The sequence below is a fragment of the Magnolia sinica genome, chromosome 12 (genome assembly GCF_029962835.1).
Source record: "Magnolia sinica isolate HGM2019 chromosome 12, MsV1, whole genome shotgun sequence".
Classification (NCBI taxonomy): domain Eukaryota; kingdom Viridiplantae; phylum Streptophyta; class Magnoliopsida; order Magnoliales; family Magnoliaceae; genus Magnolia; species Magnolia sinica.
Window position 1 is genome coordinate 10,409,013 of NC_080584.1, and position 25,938 is coordinate 10,434,950.

The following is a 25,938-nucleotide window of genomic DNA, read 5'->3' on the forward strand; positions in this document are numbered from 1 at the left end:
AATGTGAGCTCCGTGCAATGGGCAATGGACATTCAAGCTGGGCCCCACATGATGGATAGTCCACGTCAAAGGTCAGCCCCTAATGATGAATGACCCACATTGAAGGAGAGGCCCACATGATGGGCAACCCACATTGAAGGCGGGCCCTCATGGTAGACATTTAATAATAGTAGGCCCCACATGAAGGATGATCCACATCAACATGCGCCCCACTTGATGAATGGTCCACATCAAAGCCGCCCTATTAATGGGTGGCCCATATATAAGGCAGGCTTGTATGATGGACAGTTCACATCAAAGGCGGACTCTACATGATGGGCAGTAGATATTGAAGGTGGGCCCCACATGATGGATGAACAACATCAAAGATGGACCTTACATAATAGATGTTGCACATTAAAAGTGTGCCCCACATGATGGACAGCCCACATCAGAGGTGGGACCCACACATCAAAGGTTGGCCCCACATTATGGATGGTGGATGTGAGGGGCTTAAATACTATCCACGTTGGAAACCAAACAGGCTTCTCTAATTTTGGCTGATACATATGATATTTACCAAACACTTGTCTGCTGAATAAATAGAAACCAAGATAAGCTACTCGTGGCATATATAGCTTATCTAAAGTAACTTACGATCCAAATCGTCCAGGGAACCAACGACCAGTTTGACACTAATCAGGCTCCATCCAGATTATTGCTGAGTCAACTCACTGACTTTTAAACAAAAAAAAAAACACTGATTAGGCTCCAGCCAGATTATTGCTGAGTCAACTCATTGACTTAAATAATGAATAAAAAAAAACAATTAAAAAAAAATCATTTAACCAAACAGTGTATTTTTATGGCTAAATATTCTGACTCGTCTTTACACATGAACCTCAATTCAAATGTTATAATTATAGATTGATTACAGGGTAAAACTGTCTTTTGAGACAAGGAATTCAAATGGATTTAATATTATATTATTCTACCCAATTTCTGAATAAATTCAAGGCAGGTTTGACATGGCCCAGCTGTATGCACTGTGGCTAGGAAGTAGCAGAGATGCCCTACTTTAGATGTGGCAGGTACCTCAAATCCGCACCACCCAAATATTGGGCCCCCTAGATATGATATTTTACTGTGAAACTATCAGCACTGCAATCATATATTCCAGTACTTACTCAAAACCAAAATTTCAGCTGGAATTTCAATGGTAACCAAGATTCTCTCCTTTCTACCACCTGTCGCAGCTGGTGGTAAAATCTCTTTCAATTCACTCAATTGACGGCTCGATCCAAAGTCCCGTCTGCCTCATCAATAATGGCGAGTTCTTGCATCAGCTTATTCAACTTTGAAACATTCTCCTCTTGGATGTGGCTTGGAACTTTCTCCTTGTATCCAGAAGAACTCATCTTCTGCATTAAGGTGTCCTGTTGCCTGCCAGTGGAAATGGAAGCATATAACTATCACCAAAGAAAAAAGTACTGTGGTAATACTCTCACAGTGATACTCAGTAGAGAGGAATTACAAGGCCCTGCTCATCAACAAACATACACTTTGCTAGAACGCAGGGTTCTGCACATTCAGGTCCATGGTTCATCAACCCAAACTGTAATCTAATAGGTAACAAAGTGCATTACGGGCAACTCAAACATCTAGGCCCATTCAGCAACAAGAAATTTACACCGTCATTTGGATGTCGATAAAACAATACATCAACGAAAGGTTTGCTCAATAAGTTTCTAGCAAAGAAAGAACTCATGTTTCTTGAAAATTGGAAGAAAAAGGCCGTCAATTAGGGGGCGAAAAAACCCTGCTATAGATTAAGCAAGTCAAAACTTAAGAAAGATTACAAGGTTCTTGGATGTGGTTTCTGGGCTGAAGATTAAGATATCCAAGTCTTAAATTTTTGGGAATTTGGATGCCTTCGGAGGAGGTGGAAATATATGCAGCAATATTCAGTTGCCAAGCTGGTTCCTTCCCGTCAACGTATCTTAGCCTTCCCCTTTGCGTTGGCAAGCCACCCAAGAATTTGTGAGATAATGTCACTAAAAGAGTGGACATGAAGCTATCTAGGTGGAAGCGCAAACATCTGTCCTTGGGTAGGAGGATAACGCTCATTAAAACGGCTGTGTTGAAACTCCCTATCTACTTTGTAGTTGTTTAGGTGCCATAAGTCAGTTTCAGACCAGCTGGGGAAGTTGAAGAGAGACTTCTTGTGGCAAGGTGCAACGAAAAACCAAGAGTTTCACTTGCTGAAATGGGGATGCGTGTTTAGGCCTTTCAAGTAAGGCAGGGCTGGTATTAAGAAGTGGGAGGCTTTCAATCTTGCTCTACTTGCTCTACTCAGCAAGTGGCTATGGTGTTTTGGTAAAGAGGATGGAAGATTATGGAAAAGGGTGGTGGCTAGCAAAAATGGTGTGGAAGCTAGGAGCTGGTGAGCAAGAAGCCCTTCACTCTATAGGGAGTCTGCTATTTGGAAGGCAGTCCCAAATATATGGCAAGCAAGTTCAAGGGATCCATTTCTCTATTGAGAATGGAGAAAGAGTTCATTTCTGGATCTCTCAAATAAAATAAAAAAGAGTTCATTTCTGGGACGATGTGTGGATGGGGAGGTTCTCTCTGCAAGATGTTCCCAACATCAGCTAGGCCTTCCTCTGAGGCCGGTATCTCCGTAACTCGTTGCTTTTCTCTCTCAGGTGTGGAAGGGTTGTGGGCTCCTCCTTGCAGAAGGAACTTACTGGATGAGGAGATAGATGAATTCCTAATTCTGTTGTCAAACTTCAGGATGTCCAGCCTTCCGTTGGTTCAAGGGATGAGATGGTGTGGGTCTTAACCTTCAGGAGAAGTTCAGTGTTGCCACACAGAATTCATGGGGCGCTATGAAGGCCCACCCAAGGTGACAGCCTTTGCCTGGATGGTGGGAAAGAATAGGGTGCTCACAACGACAACTTTCGGAAGTGATCGATGAGATAGATGAATTCCTAATTCTGTTGTCAAACTTCAGGATGTCCAGCCTTCACTCTTTGGGGAGAACGGAATAGCCTTTGCTTCCATAATATTCGCGGTTCAGCCCCAGAGGTTCTTAGAAGGCAAAATTAGCAGTTCTAGAATAAGCTAGGTTATTGTTCGGGTGTATGGTTTGGATTATTTTGTGCACTTGTCCATTGTGTTTGTTGCCTTTGGGCTTCTCTTAATAAAGTCTGATTACCTTTTTAAAAAAACAAACCGAAAAAAGGTTTATTTTCAACAACATAACTAGAATGCTTGATTGGGGCATTGGAAGGAAAAAAACAAAAAACAAAAAACAAAAAGGTCTATTTTCAACAACATAACTAGGATGCTTGATTGGGGCACTGGATGGTCATATATATATTTTTTTAATTTCTTATATCAACAAAATGCATAAAAATATGAAAGGTAAGATATACTCAAAGAGAAATGCAAGGGCTACTCACTAAGTAGGATTTTGTGTCAGTGTATGCCTTGGCTAAAATTCAGGTCAGTCCAATCATTAGGCAGGCCACACATAAATCACACAAATGGAAGGTTACAGAAAAGAAGGGGAAAAATTACCAACAACCCACATTCTACCCAAACATGTGGCAAACCTGATGATCGGACCAGTTCCAGGCCATGGCACATACACAGCACAGCCAACTTGAATAAATGACTTGGGAACCGCACATAGGGATAGCAATATTTGAAGTCCTACTCACTTGAGTCGTTGTGGCATGGCACATGGCCAAGTCAACCACAGTCTATGGAAATTTTTATTGAAATTATTCATTGTCTTTATATGTCAAGATGAAATACGTGTGCATCCATGCTAATTGACATGAGGAAAAAAAATTTGATCTCAACACGTTAATTAACATTGCATTTCATCAAACCCTTTAAGAACATTGACAATCATGAAAGCCCATGCCTTTCCATCCCACAAACAATGTACTTTTACCAAAAAGAGATATGTACTAAGCACCATGTGCTTTGTAAAAGGAACGACTATTAGTCAACACAAGGTTTAAAACCCAACCAGTACAAAGGAAACCAATCAAGTTGAAGCAGTCAAATATCTGGTTTACTAGACTTCTTTTTCTTTTTCTTTTTTTTTTTTAAAGGCATTTACTATTATCCAAAAAAAAACAAAACAAAACACATGATCAAGTACACACCCATGTTTTGATTTGTTTCACACTCAAAGCACTTGTTGGGTCCAAAGTACAGTTTTAAAGCCTGCACTTACTGTTACAATAAGCCGCTATCTAGCGATCCATTGAATTCATGTTGGTGATTTCTTGTTTATCTTATTTTTCTAAAAAGAGAAAGAAGTCCTGTTCATAACTCGAGAAGAGTAGTAGGATCATTGAAAAGGAACTTTACAGATTATTTGGCTGTGTAGGAACTCACTTTTGTATCTCCTCTCTCTTTTTCCTGAGCTTTTCCCGCTCAGCTTCCACATTGAGTGTTCCTTGTAGTTGCAGGTAAACTGAAAGGTGTTCATTTACAATGCAAACAGCACACCCAGCTGGAGCTGCATCATTCTCAGTTAGAAGCTGCAAAAGTCAAAATTGATCAGTGTAAAAGAAATGTACCTAGTAATCAAAGAGAAACGAGCAAAACAAAAAAAGAAGTAATTTCACTTTTCAGGAAGGGATTGTTTTGCAATACAACAGAGCTATACAATAAACCTCCCTCGCAAAACAGCACCCCTTTTGATTTCTAGCACAGGATCCCGACAGAAAAAATCAAAACCATTCTCTCATGGTCGGTATGTTCCAAATCTAATTACATCTTGATTCCAAGAACTACACAAGTACAGACCCAATCATGGAAACAACCATGCCATTAATCAAAAGAGATTAGTATGGATTATGAAACACAAATCAGACAAGTTCAACCATTTATGGACAATGCAAAAACAACGAGACAAATTTGATATTTCAGAATGTCCGATATGAAACTAACCTTTAAAGATGATAAGGAAGCAAGAGTTGAAATCTCCAATTCTTGGTTTCTGATGATGTCAGCAACTGCTGCAGTCCGGCAAAGCACAAAAGCTGGCCGTCTGGAAAAAACAAACGAAACTTAACGCATTTCCTTAAATCAAAATATCTAGAAGACTGAAAAGTTACATGCACGTATTGGTTAGAGGAGCAGAAGAAAACTTCAGATAGATACCTTTCATGCCTTTCATTTGGAGGCAACAATGAGCGGAGAGATCTAAGTGATTTCACTGCAGATTCCACCAGATCCATCTCATACTCAATTCTTTCATTTATCCATTCCTGTCAAAACATTAAAAAACAAAAACAAAAAACAAAACAAAAGGCAAACTGAATGAAAATAAAAAATAAAAATAAAAAACTAAAACCTAGAATTTAAATACTTTTTTATGAAAATTTAACTGCCGTTTTATAAGAACTTATCCATGATAGAAAGAGAAATATATTACAATGTGCCCTTGTTAGAAATTCCATGAAGTGCAGCTCACTTCATACATGGCAAAGTTGCAACATGACAAGATAACTGATCTGGTGGGCCACCATGTAGATAAAATACAGGCCAAAAGTTGTACTAGTTGGACAGCTCAGATCACCTTATTGTTGTGAGCTTTCCCTGTTGAATGTGGAATGTAGCTCTTTTTTAAGTTAACCATCTTTTTCAGGTGATTGATTGGATAGTTGTGAAATGCCTTGCTTTGGGGCATGGCCACCTCCATATGCTGGCCCACCGAATCAACAGTCCTGATTCTCAAACACAAACAGCACACATACTTTTTTTTCTTTTGGAGAATTTTAAACAGCATATATGCAATAGAGATGTTTCAGCACACTTCATGGAACTCCATGAAGCGCATGTCATTCTAGCATTCCTCCAACAAAAATTGCTCTAACCTCTACAACTGATGGGTACTCAGATATCATTATTGATTCTTTCATGCTGCTGCTCCCTGCTGCTCGAGGAAGCCGCTGCCATAGTTCTTCAGTAACAAATGGCATAAAAGGATGGAGCAAACGCAATCCATTGTCCAAACAAACCCAAAGAGTGTCTCTTGCGGCACTCCTTGAAGACTCAAAGTTTAGGTTAGAAGAAAAGTAAGGCTTGATTGCTTCTATAAATACATCACATAATTGGAATTGCCACCATGAATATACTGCAGTAGCTGCATCTGAGAACTCGTAAGATTCAAGAGATGAAACTGTTTTGGATATGGCTCTGTTTAAAACTGACAGTATCCACTTGCAACTGAATGGCATAGACTCCACCGCTAGCTTTGAAGGAGGGACATAATCATCTCCCAGTTTGCTCATAGCAAAGCGTATCGCATTCCACAATTTATTGCACCATTGCCGGTACCCAACAACCCTTTGAATATCCAAGTTTATCTTATCTGACTGGAAGAACAGCAGACCAAGTTAATTCTGGGGTATAAAGCCAAATGTGAGAACATAGTTAGTGTAAGAAAATGAGAACCTGAGCTGTGTACGAAACAAGAGCAAAACGAAGAGCATCTGCACCACATTCAGCAATTCCGTTCGGGAAATCTTTCACCTGCCCTTCTTTTGCAACGAGCAACTCATTTTGATCCAAGTTACCCTCTTGCAATCGTTTGTGGAGACCTTCCAAGGATATCCCATTTATTACTTCAAGTGGATCAACAACATTGCCCAAGGACTTTGACATTTTACGACCATGTGCATCACGAATCATAGGGTGTAAGTAAACCTACAGTTAATTCAAAGTGATTCGTCAGTTTTCTATGACTAGCATCAAGATGAATAATTCCATAACATAGATCTGTGGATGTGTAATGACATTGTATTATAGATACCTCTATAAAGTCTACTATCCAGGTCACACCATGCGAACATCAATATGGATTTCATAAGAGAGCATTGCATGGATGAATATGGTTTGGCCATCATTACTCCATCTCTCTGCAGACGACATGCAAGAAGGCACAAACATTACCTTTCTAAAGGGCACATCACCTCCCAGCTTCATCCCCAGCATCACCATCCGAGCAACCCAAAAGAAGAGAATGTCATGTCCAGTTTCAAGAACTGAGGTTGGATAAAATGCTCCAAAATCCGCCGTATCATCTGGCCAGCCAAGCACAGTCAATGGAAAGAGGCCAGAAGAAAACCATGTGTCTAATACATCTGGATCTTGAGCTATCTGAAATTTCTTCCCAGCGAAAATCTTATTTGCCTCCAAAAGAGCTTCTTCCTCGTTTCTTCCAACCACCCAATGGTCATTGTATGCACCAAATTCTTTAAGCTGATCATCTTCTAGCACCACATACCATGCTGGAATGCGGTGTCCCCACCAAAGTTGCCTCGAGATGCACCAGTCACGAATATTCTCCAACCATCTGTAACATTCATAAGCCAGATTTAAGTAAATTTGAGCATTACTTACAGCTATGAGATTATAAATGCACAAAATGTTACATGAAAAGCTAAGAGCGCATGTGAGATAACCTCTTCCACTCAAATGCATCTTGTTTCGGAATGATCTCAATCCTCTTATTAGTATCATCCATGACAGCATCAAGAGCTTCCTTTGCCATGCCATTGCAATTAACAAACCATTGTGGCTTTATCATTGGTTCCACAACATCATTGCTTCTCGAACAAGTGCCAAGGCGCATCTCGTTATTTTGAGAACCTTTATAAAGTCCCTAAATGTAAAGAAGGATTTTATCAATTAACGTTTAATAAATTACAAATATAAATAAATAAATAAATATTTTTTGAAATAAATGGAGTTAACAGGGTAATTACACAAGCAAATATGAGAAGCAGCAGGAACATTAATAAAAAGGGCAAAATATTATATGACAGGATGCTGCGAATATGATATGCGATCAAGTTACTAGGCTTAGTGCCTGCCCTAGGTATTTCAGGCCAATTGATGTATCGAAGAAAAGTTTAAAAATTGACTGGATCAAGAGAAATCCCTAGAAATTACAATCATAACTAGGGTTGCTGCTGGGCTCGACTCACACATGACCAGGTTGAGTCTATCTCACTCTTGCTCGCCTGGAGGTGTACTGGTATGGTTTAGGCTGAGTTCCTAGGCCAAATAATCAAGTAGACTGGGCCTAGAGCCTTGTCAAGTTGGTTCAGCAAGGCCAACTTAGTTAACACTTTTGGGTAGAGTATTGGAAAGTGGCCCAAGCTCTGCCTGGGCAGAACCAGATCCCTTGGCCAGTGGGGTGGGGTGGGCTTGGACTTTCACTAAGCTCATAGGTTGGGCATGGACATGCTTTGGCCCAGGCCAGTTGGAACTCTAATTAAAAACTTGTCTTTGGCTAGATAAATAGATGTCCTTATTGATAAATTACGCCATTACAAATGTCCCTTAACCAAGGTTCTGAATATCAGTACAAGATCACATACTAGCCAGCAATGTTGTTTAAAACATGTTAGGCATGCCCAGTGTTTTAAATAGCTACGTTATGTAGAATGTAGCTAACACTACTGTAGCTTAGCCTTAACGCTACATAGCTTATGAAAAAAGCTCAAGTCATGTGTAGCTTATGCTACATGATTAATTTGAATACACAACATGCTACGTAGCTCACATCCGTGTTCGCAATATCGATACTGTCAGCCGATATTATCAATGTTGGTGGCCAGCAGCACAAAACCCCCCGGAAATAAAAAATAAAAAATTCGTGATTCCTGGATATCGTACGATACATCGCACAATATTGCAATCTATCGTGTGATATTGGCATGATCAATTTGCATACACAACATGCACAGAACCTCTGAGATGCATGCTGGCAAAGTGGGTCACCCCTTCCAGTGAGACCACAATCTTGATTATTCTAGAATGCAGTGGGAAAAAGAGAAGGAGAAAAAAAATATAAAAACATGTACTTAAATCTGATAGCATAGAATCAAGCTTGATAGCTCACTGATCTAATGAGTTTATGGACCAAGACAACATTGTTGATAGAAGTGACATGGAGTAAGATGTTACTTCAATTAAAAGAAATGCTACTGTAAAAACAATAGTGATCTGAATCTGAAAAATTATATAAGCCTTCTCATTTTCAAAAAATAAAAAACTACTGAAAACTATACATAGCACACCTTGTTTTTCAAGGCTTCAATCAGGACCACACGAGCTTTAAACCGCGGCATTCCTTGAAACTCCGAGCCGCCATTGCTATTTATCTTCCCATCATCAGAGAAGATGTTAATGAATTCCAGATCATGGCGCTTTCCAACTTCGAAATCATTGGGATCATGAGCTGGAGTAATCTGGCAATAACCATGATGGAATAGGTATAAGTAGCATATGAGTAAAATAAAACCACCCAAACAAAAAGGAATCAAGGAAGAATCTACTCTACAGGGTTCAGAACAAAAATACCAGAAATAAAAGAAAGGAATTTACCTTAACGGCACCAGTCCCAAATTCTGGATCAACAAGTTTCGCGTCACAAATTATGGGAAGTTTCCTCCCATTGAATGGATGAACAGCGAATTTTCCATGCAAATGACTGTACCTCTTGTCTTCAGGATGGACAGCAATCGCAGTATCACCCAGCATTGTTTCCACTCTGGTGGTGGCAACGACTATCTCGCCCAACCCTTCGTCTAGCGGATACGCGAAGGATGTCAAAACACCAAACTCCACTGGATTTTCATACCCAGGAACCTTTAACAGAGTCCGTTCTTTGATGTCCTTGTAGTCTACCTAGGGACACCAAGCTCAATAGATTGAGAATGGGGGAAGCAACTAGGTTATATAAACAATTGTAAGTAATAGTGATTTTGGCTAGGAATTACTGGGTACACATGTATAATGCATTGGTATGTCTATAGTTTACTGACACACCCATTCCATAAAGGCAGTGCTCATTGTATCGTATCCATACCATTGATCTGATGGAGCCACCTGTCTGGGGGATGCCCCAAAAATCTTCCAGATTAGATCCTAACCCTTCAATCAGGGTCCTACAAATGGTCAGTTAAAAAGAAAAAAGCAACTGAAGGGAAAAAGGCCACAGGTTGGATGGCTAGAATCTTTAGTCTAGCAGATTTCTGGGTTATCTTCATTGAAGGTGTGGCCCGTCAGACTAACAGCCTCGAGCAATGAACCACAGCCCCACTTGAATGGACTGGGCATATCAATAAACTACGCAAGCATCAATGCATCTGTACACAAAAGTTCCTCTATCTGGCAGCAACCAGCCCACCTAAAGTCTTCATTAAAAGATCACGGCATACCTCAATATCAGAAATAGCTGTCCGCAAGACACAATCCCAATTCACCAGCCGGTGATCCCTGCAAAACAGGGAGTAAGAAATCAGAAGCTTCCAAAAGAATACACAAAGTGCAACGCGAGTCCCTAAAGCATTAGAGGCAGATTCTGGTTTCAGGGGGATAAGTCTAGATAAGGACTCCAGATATTTGAAAAGGAAAAAGAAAGACATTCTGTAGGTGAGAAAATATCAATGAGTATCAGGATACAACAGCTACGGTGAAGCAAACAAATTTAATACATGCAAGTAATGTTATCAAGAATCAATCATTTGAATGGTCTTTGATCAAGCAGACCTATAAATAAGACCCTCCCTGTAAAGCCTTACAAAAGCCTCAGTTACAGCCATTGATCTCTTCGCGTCCATTGTGAAGCACTGATACAGGAAAGGAACAACAAAAATGACATCAGAGTAATCTTATGAAACAGATACTTCCATTGAGCAGCATTATTAGGACTCATTTGGCATCTCTACTCTAAATCCAATAAGAGCTACTCTAATAAGCTCTTTTTGTTCTAGCTCATGTTTTAAATAAGCACGTTTGGTAAAATCACTTTTTCAAAATTTTAAGAGCCGGGAAGGAGGGGTTGGGGGTTCTTATATTTGAAATAAGCAAGTTTGGTAATAGCTACAAATAAGAGCTTTTTTTAGAGGTGGTTGATGTCATTTTTAAAGAGTACAGATTATAACTCCACATTATAAGAGCAATCCAGATGATAGTTTTAGTGAATCTTACCATAGATGGACCATGCCCCAAATGACAAAAGAATGGATGGCTACAATCTTCATGTTTTAAGACATTTGGGCCATCCACTATGATGTACATTCAATGTGGATCGTCCATCATATGGAGCCCACCTTTGATGCAGACCGTTCATTGTGTGAACCAAACCTTGAAAGTGGGTTGTCCATCATGCGAGGCCCATCTTGGATGTGGACCATTCATCATCAAGGGTTGACCTTTGACATGGACCATACATTATGTGCAGCCCACCTTGATTTAGGTCATCCATCAAATGGAGCCCACCATTAATACTAATTGTCCTTTATGTGGGGGCCCTCAATGTCCACTACCTATCACCCATCACCCATCACGCGAAGTCCACATTTAATGTGCCCATAGTGTGCACCCTACCTTTGAAGTGGATTGTCCAACATGTTGGGTCCACTTTTGATATCCACCATCATGTGGGCCCTACCTTCGAAGTGGATTGTCCACGTGGGGCCCACTTTTGATATCCATTATCCATCGTGTTGGGTACACCTTTTATGCAGATCATCCATCATGTTGGGCCGCTTTGGATATGGTTCGTCCATCATGCGAGACCTTGGATGTGAATTGTCCGTTAGGCGGGGCCCAAATGATGTGGACCGTCCATCACAAGGGGCCACACTTTAATGTGGGCCATCAATCATGCAAAGCCCACTACGTCCATTATGTGGGCCCACCTTTGTGTCAACTATCCATCATGTGGGTCCCACCTTTGATGTGGACCGCCCATCAAGTGGGGCCCACTTGATGCATATAGTCCATCATGCCAGGCCACACTTTGATGTGGGCCATCCATCATATAAGACCTATATTTGATGTGAATTGTGCATTATGTGGGCCCACCTTGACGTGGACCATTCATCATGTGAGGTCCCACCTTCAATGTGGGTCGTTCACCATGCGGGCCCACCTTTGATGTCCACTATCCATCATGTGGGTCCCGCCTTTATTGTGGACCATCCATCATGTAGGGCCCACTTGGTGTGGATAGCCCATCATGTGGAGGCCACATTTTGATCTGGGTCATACATAATCTAGGACCCACCTTTGTTGTCCACCATCCATCATGTGGGTCCCACCATTTTTGTGGTCCATCCATCATGTGGAGCCCACTTGATGTGGATGGTCCATCATGCGGAGCCACATTTTGATGAGGGCCATACATCATGCGGGACCCACCTTTGACATCCACCATCCATCACATGGGTCCCACCTTTACTATGGACCATCCATCATGTGGGTCCCACCTTTGCTATGGATCGTTCATCATGTGGGGCCCAGCCTTCAATATGGGTCATTCATCATGTGGTCCCAATGTCAACCTTCCATCATGTGGTCCCACATTCAATGTCCACCATCCATCATGTGGGTCCCACCTTTGATGTGGACCGTCCATCAGGTGGGGTCCATTTGATGTGGATCATCCATCACGTGGGGCCACACTTTGATGTGGGCGATCCATCATGTGGGGCCCACATTTGATGTGACCGTGCATTATGTGGGCCCACCTTGATGTGGACCATTCATCATATGGGGCACCATATTCAATTTGGGCCCTTCATGTGGGCCTACCTTGGAGGGATTGTAAAGAGGAGAAGAGGGCAAGATGGGAATTGCTTGAAAAGTTGAATGACAAACTTGTCCAAAATTTTGCAAAAAAATGTCTACCGGCATAAGCCAAATAAGCTCTTAAAAAAAAAAAAAAAAATACAACTAGTGACCTCTCCATCACTTATTTTTTAAGAGCTTTTTGGCTAGTTTCTAAAAAAAATTAGTGGTAAAATTAGAGTTATACCAAACAATCTATTTTCAAAATACGAGCTCATTTTTTTAGAATAACCAAATAAGTTCTGATTAGTAGAGATGTCAAACTTGGTTCTTAGCTGAAATCATAGGATCACATATACAAAATCTTAACCTCACGAGACCAATCAAGAGAGGCACCCAGCCGACGTTCCTGTTTTAGAATGGTACCTCCATATTCATCTTTCCATTTCCAAACCTTTTTGCCACAAGATCAAGGAAAATCACAAGCATTTAAGCGCAGTTACTGTTATGGTATTAAAAAAAATGCAGAAAAAGACATTTACATTCCTTAGAAAGCTGAAACAGATTGAAAAAATATTCAAACTCACTTCCGACACAAACTTCTCACGGCCAATGTCATGCCTAGTTAATTTACTTTCACGCATAATCTTCTTCTCAACAACAACCTGCAGAATGACATCACATACATAAGCCAGCTTCAAATACGAATTAAGTAGAAAAATATTAAATTATAAATCATCATCATCATCATCATCATTATCTAAGCCTTATCCCAAGTCCCAAGCAATTGGGGTCGGCTCCACAAATCCTAAGTAAATTTCACTTGCTACAAAAACATCATCATCATCAACATATCTAAGCCTTATCCCAACTAATTGGGGTCAGCTACATGAATCCTTTTCCGCTATTCCACTCTATCAAGGGCAATAACTTCAGTTGGACAATAGGTCATCTAATATTTTCTTACTACCTCCATCCATGTCCTTATGGGCTTCCCCTTGCCCTTCTAGAACCTTTAAATTGTATGAACTCACTCCTAATTGGTGCAGTTCTTGGTCTCCATTGCACATGACCCAAGCCATCTAAGTCTACTCCTAACTTCCGTCGAATGCATTCGATTCTTATTCTATCTTTGTTTTGCCACTCATCCATCTCAACATCCTCATTTCAGCTACAATCATCCTACGGGCATGTTGTTCCTTAACAGCCCAACATTTTGTTCGATAAATCATGGCTGGGCTTATAGCCATCCTATAAAATTCCCCCCTCAGTTTGAGTGGTACATGATGATCACATAAAACTCCAGAGGCATATCTCCATTTCTTCCACCTGCAAAATCCTTTTCAATCTCTCCATTCTCATGAATTCTGAACCCAACATATCGAAAGTGGTCATTTTGGGAAACTTCTTGGTCAACAATCTTTACTACTCTTTAGTTCCCACTCTTATTCTTACTAAAATTGCACTCCATATACTCCGTTTTAGTCCGACTTATTTTAAATCATTTACATTCTAAAGTGCCCCTTCAGAAATCTAGCTGTGTAAACTCCCTCATCTTGTCAATAAAAACTATGTCATCTACAAACAACATACACCATGGTATCGGTTCCCGCAAATGCCTCGTTATCTCATCCACAACCAATGCGAAAAGGGACGGGCTTAATACAGTAATTGGAAACTCACTTGTCCCTCCACTAGCAGCCATTGCATTTGAAAATGTGGTCTAAAAAATGGCCAATGACAAACAACAATTCCATCCAAAAGGTAAATATATAAATTATACTAAAATTATAAATTAAATATATTGAGATAACACTATATAAATCTACTATAGTGGCACATAGATTTAAACTATTTTCAATAATACAAAATGTTTTACCAAATTAAACTGGATTACTGTAAAACCTAGTATTGCCCAAGACCAGACTTCCCAAATCAAACCAGTCAGCTCAATTTGGACTGCCACTTTTAAACAACATATTGAACAAGGAGTCAGTTTAACATATTGAACAAGGAGTCATAGGATTCATAACCTCATGGATGATGCATGCACAGACCTCTACACATGATCCTACAATTTTTATCAATATCTGGGTTTGGAATTTTGGTTGTCTTAAGCAACACAAAAGCAGCATTCACAGGACCACTATCATGCTTTAAACTGCTTTATCTAGCAAGCAAATTGATAAATTGCACCTCCAACTGAACATAGAAAACACCATATTACAAAAATGTTATTAAAGAATTAGAACCTGGGTTGCTATTCCAGCATGGTCCATGCCCGGAACCCACAGAGTATTGTAACCGGACATCCTCCGCCAACGAATAATTGTATCCTGCATATGGAAGTATATAAAGAAAGTTCACTTATACAAAAGTTGGTATGAGAAAACAACTGAAACAAAAATGAAGAAGTTATTACTATACCTGTATCGCAGCAGTAAGTCCATGACCTATATGTAGCGCTCCGGTCACATTTGGAGGTGGAAGAACCTGCAGCAGTCTCAGATATCAAAGAAGATACAAAGTTGAGGAAAGTCAATAGGTACAAGCATAATTAGCATTTCAAAAATCATCTACTAGGCAAGAAAGCAGTCTAAGACTCTCTGCGCAAAGTAAAAGACACAGAAAACGATTCAGCTGACAAAAAATGACTGGAAATTCTGCAAGACCATGTATTATGTGGATCATCCCCTTTTCTTTAGTGGCAATTATGCAGATCACTGGTTACATATCATTTCTTGGAAAAAGCTCAGCACAGGAGAGAGTAAGAGAAGAGATAGATGCTCAAACCACAGTATAATCAACATGCAAACATGGTAAAGGCTCTGCTAGTAGCCAACAATGAAGCCTTTACTATGTGGAGCCTCCTAGGACTGTTCAATTTGAAAATTTTCAGGTGTGATGAGACCCAACATAAACAAATGCTTCTTGGAGTTCTACCATCAAAACCACCACCAAGATTTTCAATTGGGAAAATAGTCTATTAAAAGAAGAGAGAAGAGAACCTGCAAGGACACAAAAAAGAAAAGGAACCTAGAAACAATAGGCCCACAATACAAAAGAAAGGAAGTAAGCATTCTAGTGGCACCTTCCACATGATAGACAATTTCGGCGAGAACCCCTCCTTTGCAAGCCAATCAGCCACCTTGATGGCTCAACATGAGAAAGATATTTCATAGCAAGGACAGATCTAAGAGACCAGGAAAAGCTTTAGATGAATCAACTTCCACTAAAATGAATCACCCTTATTTGATATGATGACATCTGATGCCAGCATTGACCTGAGGAGGTCCAGATCAGGTTCACTGAATCACTCTAGACGACATCTGATGCAGCATTAAATGAAGCCACCCTTATTCAGCTAAGACTGTAGATGAACTAAGACAAGGTTCAGATGTACATGATAAACATGACTAGTGTAAGGGAAAAAAGGAACTTTGATCAAAGATAGGGAAAGCCCTAGATAGATGGCTCTAGTAACATGTCATGATGGAAGGAAGACGAAATCTGGATAAATCTTAGATTCCCTCTGGGTCAATTGAAAATTTTGAGAGGATACTATGAGAATATAAACAAGAAATAAGGACACCCCTCAGCTCATGTACACTCAGCAATTATAGCCTGACAGTGCAAAAGAAAGCATACGTAAACGCATCCATGGTATCTCAAAATCTGGGGTCCTCAACAGGTCAGGTTCCAGTCAGGTCCTCTGTTACCTTACCCAGGCTAACTGTTATTGGGGCTTGCTGGTTCGGGTCTAGTTCTTGAAGACCCGGATCCAATGTTTTAAATATCGACGATATCGCCCTATATATGCCACGATATATCTTGTATCCCACTTGTGCGATACGAAATGCATAGGTAGTGCTGATATATCCCACATATTCGATCCGGTGAGCATTTTCAATTTCCGATCCTTTTTTTTTTTTTGAAATTATATTAAATCAGTGTCAAACGGCTACAAATCCATTGGTTCTTCACGTTTTGCATGAAAAATCATGAAGTTTGAGCTTTGATTTCGATATCCATTGATTTTTCATGTTCTCCATATTTTTTTTCAAAAATTTCCTTCAACCAACTATCAATTGCGACTAATTTCAAAGTATTTAGGAGTATTTGATGAAATGATCATCAAATACACTCTAATTTCGAAATTTGAGTATATGTCATTCGATTTGGGAAAAATTCTAAATTTCCCAATTTCTCCCAAATTGCTTGTAATGTTGCACTCCAAACATGAAATCAGGCATGTATGAGGACTAATCTACCGACTTGTTAAGTCCTTGTCAATTTTCAAAAAATAAAATCATTTAAATTTTATTAAAATATTTATAAAAAAAAAATTCCCTTCATCCGACTTTCAATTAAGAGTAATTTCAAAGTATTTAGGAATGTTTGATGAAATGATCATCACATACACTCTAAATATTATGCATTCAATTTGAATATAGCTGCATTAGTTCAGCCAAACAATGCATAGTTAAAGCCCTTATACAAAGGAAACCTATTACGTGCACTTCTTTTTTTAGATGTTATGATTATACGTGTTAAGGTCTTTTTTAACAATCCCTAAAGTTTAACTGAAAAATTCAACCATTTTCCCAATGTTTCCCCATGTTTCCCAAAAAGTGCGATAAATTACCTGAGACAAATGATATATCCCATGCGATAACCAATATGTATCTATATTCTGAGGATGCGATACGTAACACGATACCGATTTTGAACACTGCCCAGATCCAATCGGGTTTGGGTACCCATCAGGTCTTTGGATCTAGGTTTTAAGGAAGGTTCAGGAAAAATGAGAGCATTTAAACCCACTTGATGGATGAATTAGATCCACACAGACACACACCCATGTGCCACCTTTGACAAGTGAATGGCTTGGAAAACCTCGTTGCTTTTGTTAGGATAATCAATATTATATTATATTTTATATATATATATATATATATATATATATATATATATATATACACACACACACACACACTATTGAAATTAACTTAGACCCAACTAGACCCGACCCTGTGATTGTAACCAGGTCCACACCCAACCCAAGTTTAACAGAGTCTATCATAGGGGACCAAACCCAACTAGACCTGAGATTGGAATCCAACCAGGTTTCTTAATGGGTCCAATTACCCACTAAATTGTGTAGGGTCAATCAGGTTCTCGCAGATCCAGGTGCCCATTGCCAGCCAAGGTATTCCATATCGGTAACGGTGGCCATAACGGTCACCACCATTATCGATACGGGTATTGGTCATAACGGCCGATATGGGGGCGTAACGACCGTTATGACCCCCGTAACAGTTGAAAATTTTCTTTTGCCCAAAAAAATCTGAAAAAAATATTTAGAAAATCAAGAATAATGTAAATATTTCAAATATGTATTCATTTTTTGTTTTGAACATGTTTATGGTTGTGTAACGGTCTACTCTTTGGTGAAAGTGTTGTATCGAGCTGTCTAGTGAATTGTTTAATATGATTGTCTCTAATGTTTACACATCACAATCAAGCAATTGAACTAGAAATCAGAAAAAGACATAAATACTGCTTTTTTAATTTTTTGAAAAAAAAAAGGCCCTCGGAGAATCTATTCACTCAAATCACTTCAATCCACAATTTTAATCTTAAAAGTTGTAGTAAGAGTGGTGGAAATCTGTTGTAAAATGATATAGGAATGTTTTTGGAATGAGAAAAGTGAAAAAAAGGAGAAATTTGAATTTAAATAGAAAAAAAAAAGAAAAAGTGATCGTTTTTCGACCATCACAGGAGTAACGGTCGTTATGCCCTGTAACGGCCTTTACGGCCACCGCAATGCCTGATACGGTCTCAAAAAACTAACTGCCCCTTTTCACCCCTGTATCGCGTAATAGTCATGGCCGTTACCTATACGTATAGGCCTTTACGGGCGTATCGTAACGGATACGGAACACCTTGTTGCCAGCCCTATCAAAATCCCTTTTTTTTTTTAGTTTAAATAAATATCAATACAGAGAAAAGGACAAACACAAGTCTTCTCCTTCAAACAGCAAATGGTGAGCAAGAATGTAGTGGGTGCATTTCAAACTTGGCACTTACAATCACAAATGGGGGTTTGGAACTGTTAGCATCAGCAACAAAGAAACCTGATTTCTCCCACCATTCATACCACCTACATGACGAAAAAGAGTAAACAAGGAAGACATGTTAGAAGCATGGTTAATTCAATACTTGAAAGACCCCAAAGGCAACATATTACTCACGCTTTCTCTACAGCACTTGGACTATATTGCTTTGCCATTTGAGAAGAAAGATGTTTCTTCTCGCCAGCAGGAGTCATTGGGTCAATATAATCCTCTGGGTTCTCTTCCCCAGCATCTTTCTTCTGGTTTTTCCGTTCGCTCTTCTTTGATGCATTAGACGGTTTTTGTTCCTAGAGGGCATCACATAGGGATGAGGCAAGAGCAATTTCCATTGTGAACACAAAAAGAACCAAAAGAATTTGGCAATCAGATTCATTCAAAAGCAGCATGTTGTGCGTAGCAGAGGCAGAGTCGTTAATGGAGTACCACAAAGACCTGTACTGGATCATTACCTGACTCTTGGCCGCTTCTGCTTTTTGTGCAGCCTTCAGCTTTTTCAGCTCTTTTTCTCTTGCCTAACATGGAAAAAGATATTATAGTCACTCTCCAGTTAAACTAACACTTCACTAAATCAAACAGAAGTTGACAAGAATATCAGTTTTATTAAATGTTAAGCTTGTTCTAACCTATAGAATCTGAAAGATGGAATATAATCTACAATGCGAGGTAATGTAATCACTCTTTATTCAATATGCACACACAAAAGGAGAAACTAATCAACTGCATATGCTATACAAATCACATTGACAGTCTTTAGATCAATCATACATAACTGATAACTCTGTAACCAATCAATGAATGCAAAAACAGTTATGTATATGTAACGGTAATGGTGACCACTGTTATGTGTTATGGAAAAAATGGCCCATGACAACCCCGTAATGGTCCATATGGGGCTAATACAGGGGTTTTTTCCAAAAAAAAATACATAACGGCCATTATGGCCGGTGGCCATTTTGGCCACCATTACCATTACAAGATACCATGTACCAATAGAAAGTAGAGATGAAAATTTCAACAAACCTTTTCCTCCTTCTTCTTCTTCCTTTCCAAATCTTCCTCTTGCTGTACCATCCATAGAAGACATTATTCAAAATTTGATCAAACAAAGGAAAGAACATACATGCACAAAGAAAATACATCATATTGTTGACTCTGTTAAATGGTTATCAGACATGGATCACATCATATTCCTTGCAAGAAATGGCCATTGGTTCTCTGGATCGAGTAATGAATTCCATAAATAGCATACATGGTTCATCAATTTTACAAAGGCCAAAAGAAGATAAGATTTCATCTGAATGGTCTTTTTCTTCACATGGAACACATGGTGCATGTCACTGCCACATTAGATTTTCCCTGCTGTCTTTCAGGCGATTCCTTGCTAAACACTGAGAATGGGAAAACGAATATTCCACGAGGAGAAAAAACATTCTGAAAGCACAAACTACAAATCAATCATCATCATCATCTAGCCTTATCCCAATTAATCGGGGTCGGCTACACGAATCATGTTCTGCATAAACTACTATGCAAAAATAATAATAATAATAATAATAATAAAATTAATATGTTAAAAACACAAAATTTTAGATATATGACATGGGGAAGTTATTTGATACTCTGGCTGCTGATGATGCTTGATACACAGGCACCTAGGTACACATGGCAGGTGGAATTCATTAACTCAAACTAAACCAACTAAATTGTGGAACCAACTTATGATAAGGTATGGTGCAAAAAAAAAAAAAAAAAAATTGTTGCACAATCCTAACCTCTAATTCATGGACACTTGTTTAGTTGTTTGTGGGAGTAAGCACAATGGATGCTTTGAATTTTTAACCGTCCAATAAACGTTCCACCAATCTAGTAGTAGAATAACTGAATAACAGTATTTTTTTGGTTCATGATACATCTTGGACAGTTTAATTTGAATAAATTATAAACAATTTCTTAGTAATTTTATTAGTGTCTGCATATCATCCATCACACTGTGCAGAGTATCAAAGTTTTTCTCTATACTCTGTTACATGAAATAGTTATGCTATTCAAAAAGATCCCAATATATAGATCAAGATTGTTTTAATCATCATAGAAGGGTTTTTTTTATAAAGAAGTTAATTAGAGGAGAAATACTTGGATGTTCGTGGAAATATATTTCCCCTTAGTATTGGTCAAATTTGTGCAATCCATTGCCTTTTATATGCAGCTCAAAATCATCGGGCCAGATTAATTTATTTTTTTTGAGAGATCATTGGGCCAGATGTTAAGAGCATGGATGAGAAAAATGGTATTGTATAGGCTAGTACGCCTATATTGTATCAGTATCGGGCCAACGCAAAATGCAATACAGGGTCATAGCAGCTCGATTCAAAAAAAATAATAATAAATAAAATAAAATTGTATTACATCGACTCTTATCAACGATACGAGTTGTATCTTCACCTCTTGAAATAGGAGGTGTGTACACCTGTGTTCCAAGAGGGTGCGGGATTACAGGACTTGTGTAGTATGAATCTAGCTCTTCTTGGCAAATGGTTATGGCATTTTAGGATGGATGAAGGTTGCTTCTAGAGTGAGTTCATCACTAGCAAGTATGGTCTCTAGGATTGGACTTGGGAGGTAAAGGGAGTCCTCTCTTTATAGGGCTTCCAACATATGGAAGTCAATAGCAGCCCTAAGATTAGAGTTCAGAAAATGAATCTATTTTTCCTTGGGTGATGGGACCATGGTCAAGTTTTGGGAGGATACTTGGTGTGGCAATTATCCCTTGCAACAAGACTTCCCTAGTTTGGCTCACCTAGTGCCTTCTAAAGACTTGAAAGCGGCGGATTGCTACTCTCGTTACAGCTCTTCAGCATGTTGGACGCCTCCATGAAGGAGGAATCTTTCAGATAGTGAGTTAGATGAGTTTGATTCCCTTCTGGCCCATCTGCAAAATGTTTCTCCATTGGGGGAGGTCGACTCTATGGTGTGGAGTGCTCACAGCTCGGGTCGTTTCTCGGTTACATGTTTTTACAAGATGGTTCATCCTAATAGGGTGGGATCATAAGGAGTCCATGCATATCATTTTTTGTTCTACGGTGCACCACCTAAGGTCGCCGCAATTACTCGGTTGGTAGGAAGAAGGTTTTGATGACAAACGACCTCTAGAAAAGGCCCATGATTATTCCAAACATTTGTTATTTCTGCAAGCAAGCGACCAAATCTATTGATCATCTATTCATTTTGTATCCTTTCACTTTCAATGTGTGGATGCACTTTATTGTTATATTCGAGATGTCTTGGGTTATGCTAGGTAGGGTAAGGGAGCTCCTTTGGGCATGACATGGGGCCTGGGGGAGGTATGGGGAAGAAAGATGAGGCCATGTGGCATCTAATTTTGCCAGCCGTATGGTGGGCTATTTGGGGTGAGCGGAATAGACAGTGCTTTCAGAATTCCTCAGGCTCGATCAAGGTGGTAGTGGCTTGAATCAAGGTGTTCTTTTTCTTCTTCTTTTTTTGTATTTTCAGGTCTTTTTGACATTTATTAGGCATTTTTTATCTTTTTTTCCAAAATTTCTATAGGGGAATAATAGATTTATGTTAGAATATAGATCTATCTACAATTCATATGTTATAATTTTATTTTTTATGTATTTTTTACCATTTCTTGGCCTTTTGTATTTTCAACCATTTCTTGGCCTATTTTTTGGCAATTTTCAATTTTTTATTTTTTCAAAAGTCAGTTTGGGAAAACGAAACATATTTGTTATTTGAACATAGATCTACATCTATATCTATAATCTTTTTATGTATTTTCAGCCGTTTTCAATTTCTCTTTTTCTTTTTCTTTTTTTAATTCTTTCAAAAACCAATTTCGGGAATGGACACATGGACTAAATATTAGATGAATAAATCCATCACTTTTCTTCTTCTTTTTTTGTTTTCTTGTCATTTTTATTTTTCGCTAATTTTTTATTTTTATTTCAGTTAGATATGATCACTGTCTCTATTTTATTGTGTTTTTGTTTAAATTTTAGTTGCTTTTTGAGTTTTTGTATCTAATTAATTAGTTTATTAAGCAGGTTTATAATACACTTCATCTTTATTTTGATGTTTTTGCAAAGTGAACTTTCCATTGTATATGCATGCAGTGGGCTACTAGGTTGTGGTGTAGGCACTTGTTGACTTGTTGCCATAGAGTGGAATGTAGACTTATTAATGCTTGTTGGGTTGGAGATTGGGGTTGGTAATTATGCTTGGCAATTGACCACGGCAAAATAGCCATGATTGACAATGAAGATGTGGTGGTGACACAGGGTAAGAATAGGATGGAGTAGACAGCAAATTATATGCAAATACTGTAATAGGAGTGCAAGCAGTGCATAAATCAATTAAAACAACACTTGACAAGCAAAAGAGACAAGTTTTGGGGTGTCCAAGTGTCTTAAAGGAAGCAAGGGAGTAAATCAAAAATAACTTGGAAGAAATTAAAGGAAAAGAATGAGAGAAGAAGGACACCCTTGATGCATGTCAAGTAGATGTACTTGGTGTTGTTGAGCAGGATGGTGGTGATGATGATGACATTGAGTCAAGGGAGGACTCAGATAAGGAGATTATTATGGTGATCAGGGAAAGCTTACAAACCTCATCCTCAAGAAGGACACCCTTGATGCATGTCAAGCAGATGTCCTTGGTGTTGCTGAGCAAGACAGTCGTGATGGTGATGACATTGAGTCAAGGGAGGACTCAGATAAGGAGATTATTATGGCGATCAGGGAAAGCTTACAAACCTCATCCTCAAGGTTATTAGGAAGAAGAAGAAGAAGAATGTAGCAAGGTTAAGAAGCCAAGGTTGATTACAACGTATATTTACGATCACAATTGGATAATTGCCCTCATGAAAAAATCCACAGACAAACAAGAGTCATTGAGGCTAGGGGCAACTAGATTCACCATAAATTTTATAGTCATTGATAGCTCATACAATCTTAAAGGGGCATTTAGTGAGATGATTGGATCTCGACGCAGATAAACTTAAGTATGGAAAGCTGGAGAGTATCATGCCTATAGAAATGTGCAGGATTATAAGAAAACAAGTATTGGAAGAAAGCTCTAAAAGTTATGAAAGTAATAGAACATTTGATTAAAGTTCTTCGAATTGTAAAAACTGACGATAAGCTGACAATGAGCTTTTTTATGAGGCTATGCATAGAGTAAAGTTATTCATTCAATGTGATTGTAAATGTTAAAGTCCCTTGATATGCATTGATACACTATCCTCTAACGGCTCGAGCTTTTAGAGAAATTGAAATTGGTTGTTTGACATGGTACCAGAGCGAAAGATCAAGTGTTCGAATCCCGGGGCAAAAAATATGCTTCTATAATATATTCTCCCATGGGGGCCATTGTTTATGGTGCAAGTGTCCCTCCACCCTTGCCCAGTATGTTCCTGTGCAGAGCTCCACCCCAAATGTGTGGGAGAGTGTTAAAGTCCCTTGATATACATTGATACAACATCCTCTAACGGCTCAAGCTTTTAAAGAAATTGGTTGTTTGACAATAAACACTACAAAAATTATTGGAAGCTAATAAACAACATTGGAATGATCAACTTCACCACAACTCTACGCAGCAAGTAAAAACAATTGCAGTTATTTAGCTACTTAATAACTGTTAATGCTTTCTTCTTAGTTCTTACTTCTCACCTGCATGCTTATGACTTATAAGTTACTTTGTTATGAGTCTTAATGTAAGATTTTGATATGTTCTCTTCTTTAATGATTATAGTCTACTTCTTAAATCATATATTCTAATGCGTACCTACATATAAGGAAGATGAAGAAATTATTGTCAATCTGAAAAATATTATTGAAAGGTTAGAGCCATACATCAATCGTAAGTTACTTAAGATAAGCTACTTATGCCTCGGGTAGCTTATCTTTGTTTCTACTTATTAAGCATATAAGTACGTTAAGTACGTTTGGTAAACAACATATTTATCAGCTTCTCCTCTCTTTCGTCTCAGAAAAGTAGAAAACCTTAAAAAAAAAAAAAAATCTGAAATGATTAAGTAATTTTAAGTAAAAAAGCTACTTATAACTAATCACAAACCAAACTTACTTATCTGAAATAAGTTACTTATCTACTGCTGTAAGTAGAAAAAGTAACTTATTTGGTGGTATCCAAACGGACTCTTAATGACTTTACAGCTGTTCAGTCTAGAAAAGATGGGCTCCAAGGTAACCCTAACAAAAACAGTTTTTTTCCACGCAGTTCATAACTACATCAAAGTATCACAGATAGCATGGTTGAATCAGCAATATATTTTCTTTATATAAAACATTTACAACAAGGATTTGAAATTGGTTTGTGTACTATCAAGGCTGTTTTGCGCCGATTCAGCCAAATCTCTTAGGGACGAAGCCAGTTCATATCGGGCAATTCGTACCAGTTAAACCTAGATTTCTAATTATCTATGTCCAAATTCAATTCAATTCAAGTCAGACCTCTTGCAACCACACATATTAGCATCGGCCCTAAACACGACAGTTCGGGGCAGCCCACTAACCTGGGATTCATTCTAACTCCGCTGAGTGAGCCCAATGACTCGTCTGTGCAAGAGAATCATATAATGCAGGTATATTATCAAAATGATAGAAAGGTGCAGAAAATCAAGACAGTACTACAAAAAAATGCTATTCGTTTTTAAACCTTTAAAAAATAATAATAATAATAATCTTCAGGCGAAAATTACGGATGTGCCATCGGAAGCTTACCGGAGCCATGGTGGGACCCAGAAGCAAGATGAAACTTCAGATGGACTGTGAGATAAAGCTCGACCCGATTCGAGAGAGAGTCCGAGGCTTCTTCTTCTTCAATCGGAGAAATCAGGCTGGCAGGAAAGAAGAAGAAGAACGCCGTTTGGTGTTGCGTAGAGAAGAAAAAAGTAACCAACCCTAAGATGAGTTATTCGATACTCTGGCATAGGACGCGGATTCGCTACTCATAGGTCGAGAAGCGAGACTCGCTACGGGCGTGTTTGGGCTGTTCCGCTCCCATTGGGATAAGGTTAATTTCATGCTTTGTTAGTAATACGATGGTATATTGAATGAATATATCCATTATTATTTAAAATTATCGAGAATAACGTACCTGCATTATATCTAAACCGTTCATTTGTTTTGTAACCTCATTTTATAGTATGGGCCTAAAAACAAGGTAGATC

The 25,938-nt window shown here is 38.8% G+C and overlaps 1 protein-coding gene across 2 annotated transcripts; it reads right to left on the reverse strand.

Moving 5' to 3' along the window:
- Window positions 1–822: 822 nt before the first annotated feature.
- Window positions 823–25,667, reverse strand: LOC131220902 (valine--tRNA ligase, mitochondrial 1). 2 transcript variants are annotated; one of them, XM_058215815.1, is made up of 21 exons: window positions 25,490–25,664; window positions 19,752–19,793; window positions 19,181–19,243; window positions 18,849–19,018; window positions 18,685–18,757; window positions 15,022–15,087; window positions 14,847–14,930; window positions 13,182–13,259; window positions 12,965–13,048; window positions 10,570–10,649; window positions 10,239–10,296; window positions 9,403–9,705; window positions 9,096–9,266; window positions 7,473–7,672; window positions 6,961–7,363; window positions 6,463–6,714; window positions 5,883–6,383; window positions 5,167–5,273; window positions 4,954–5,053; window positions 4,396–4,541; window positions 823–1,422 (listed from the first exon to the last, which is right to left on the reverse strand). In XM_058215815.1, exons 1-21 carry the CDS (start codon window positions 25,496–25,498, stop codon window positions 1,263–1,265), a joined length of 3,150 nt encoding a protein of 1,049 aa, XP_058071798.1. In that variant the 5' UTR covers window positions 25,499–25,664; the 3' UTR covers window positions 823–1,262. The 2 variants fall into 2 exon arrangements, with proteins under 2 accessions (XP_058071798.1, XP_058071799.1); XM_058215816.1 differs by having other exon boundaries at window positions 1,283–1,422; window positions 4,369–4,541; window positions 25,490–25,667.
- Window positions 25,668–25,938: the final 271 nt, after the last annotated feature.

Bases quoted from the DNA above. Each gene is read 5' to 3' on its own strand.
- LOC131220902 (XM_058215815.1), bottom strand. The intron at 19,019-19,180 runs GTAATGATCCAG...GATGCCCTCTAG, and splicing joins CAGAAGCGGCCAAGAGTCAG to GAACAAAAACCGTCTAATGC. The intron at 10,297-10,569 runs GTCTGCTTGATC...CCTGTTTTGCAG, and splicing joins AGGGAGGGTCTTATTTATAG to GGATCACCGGCTGGTGAATT.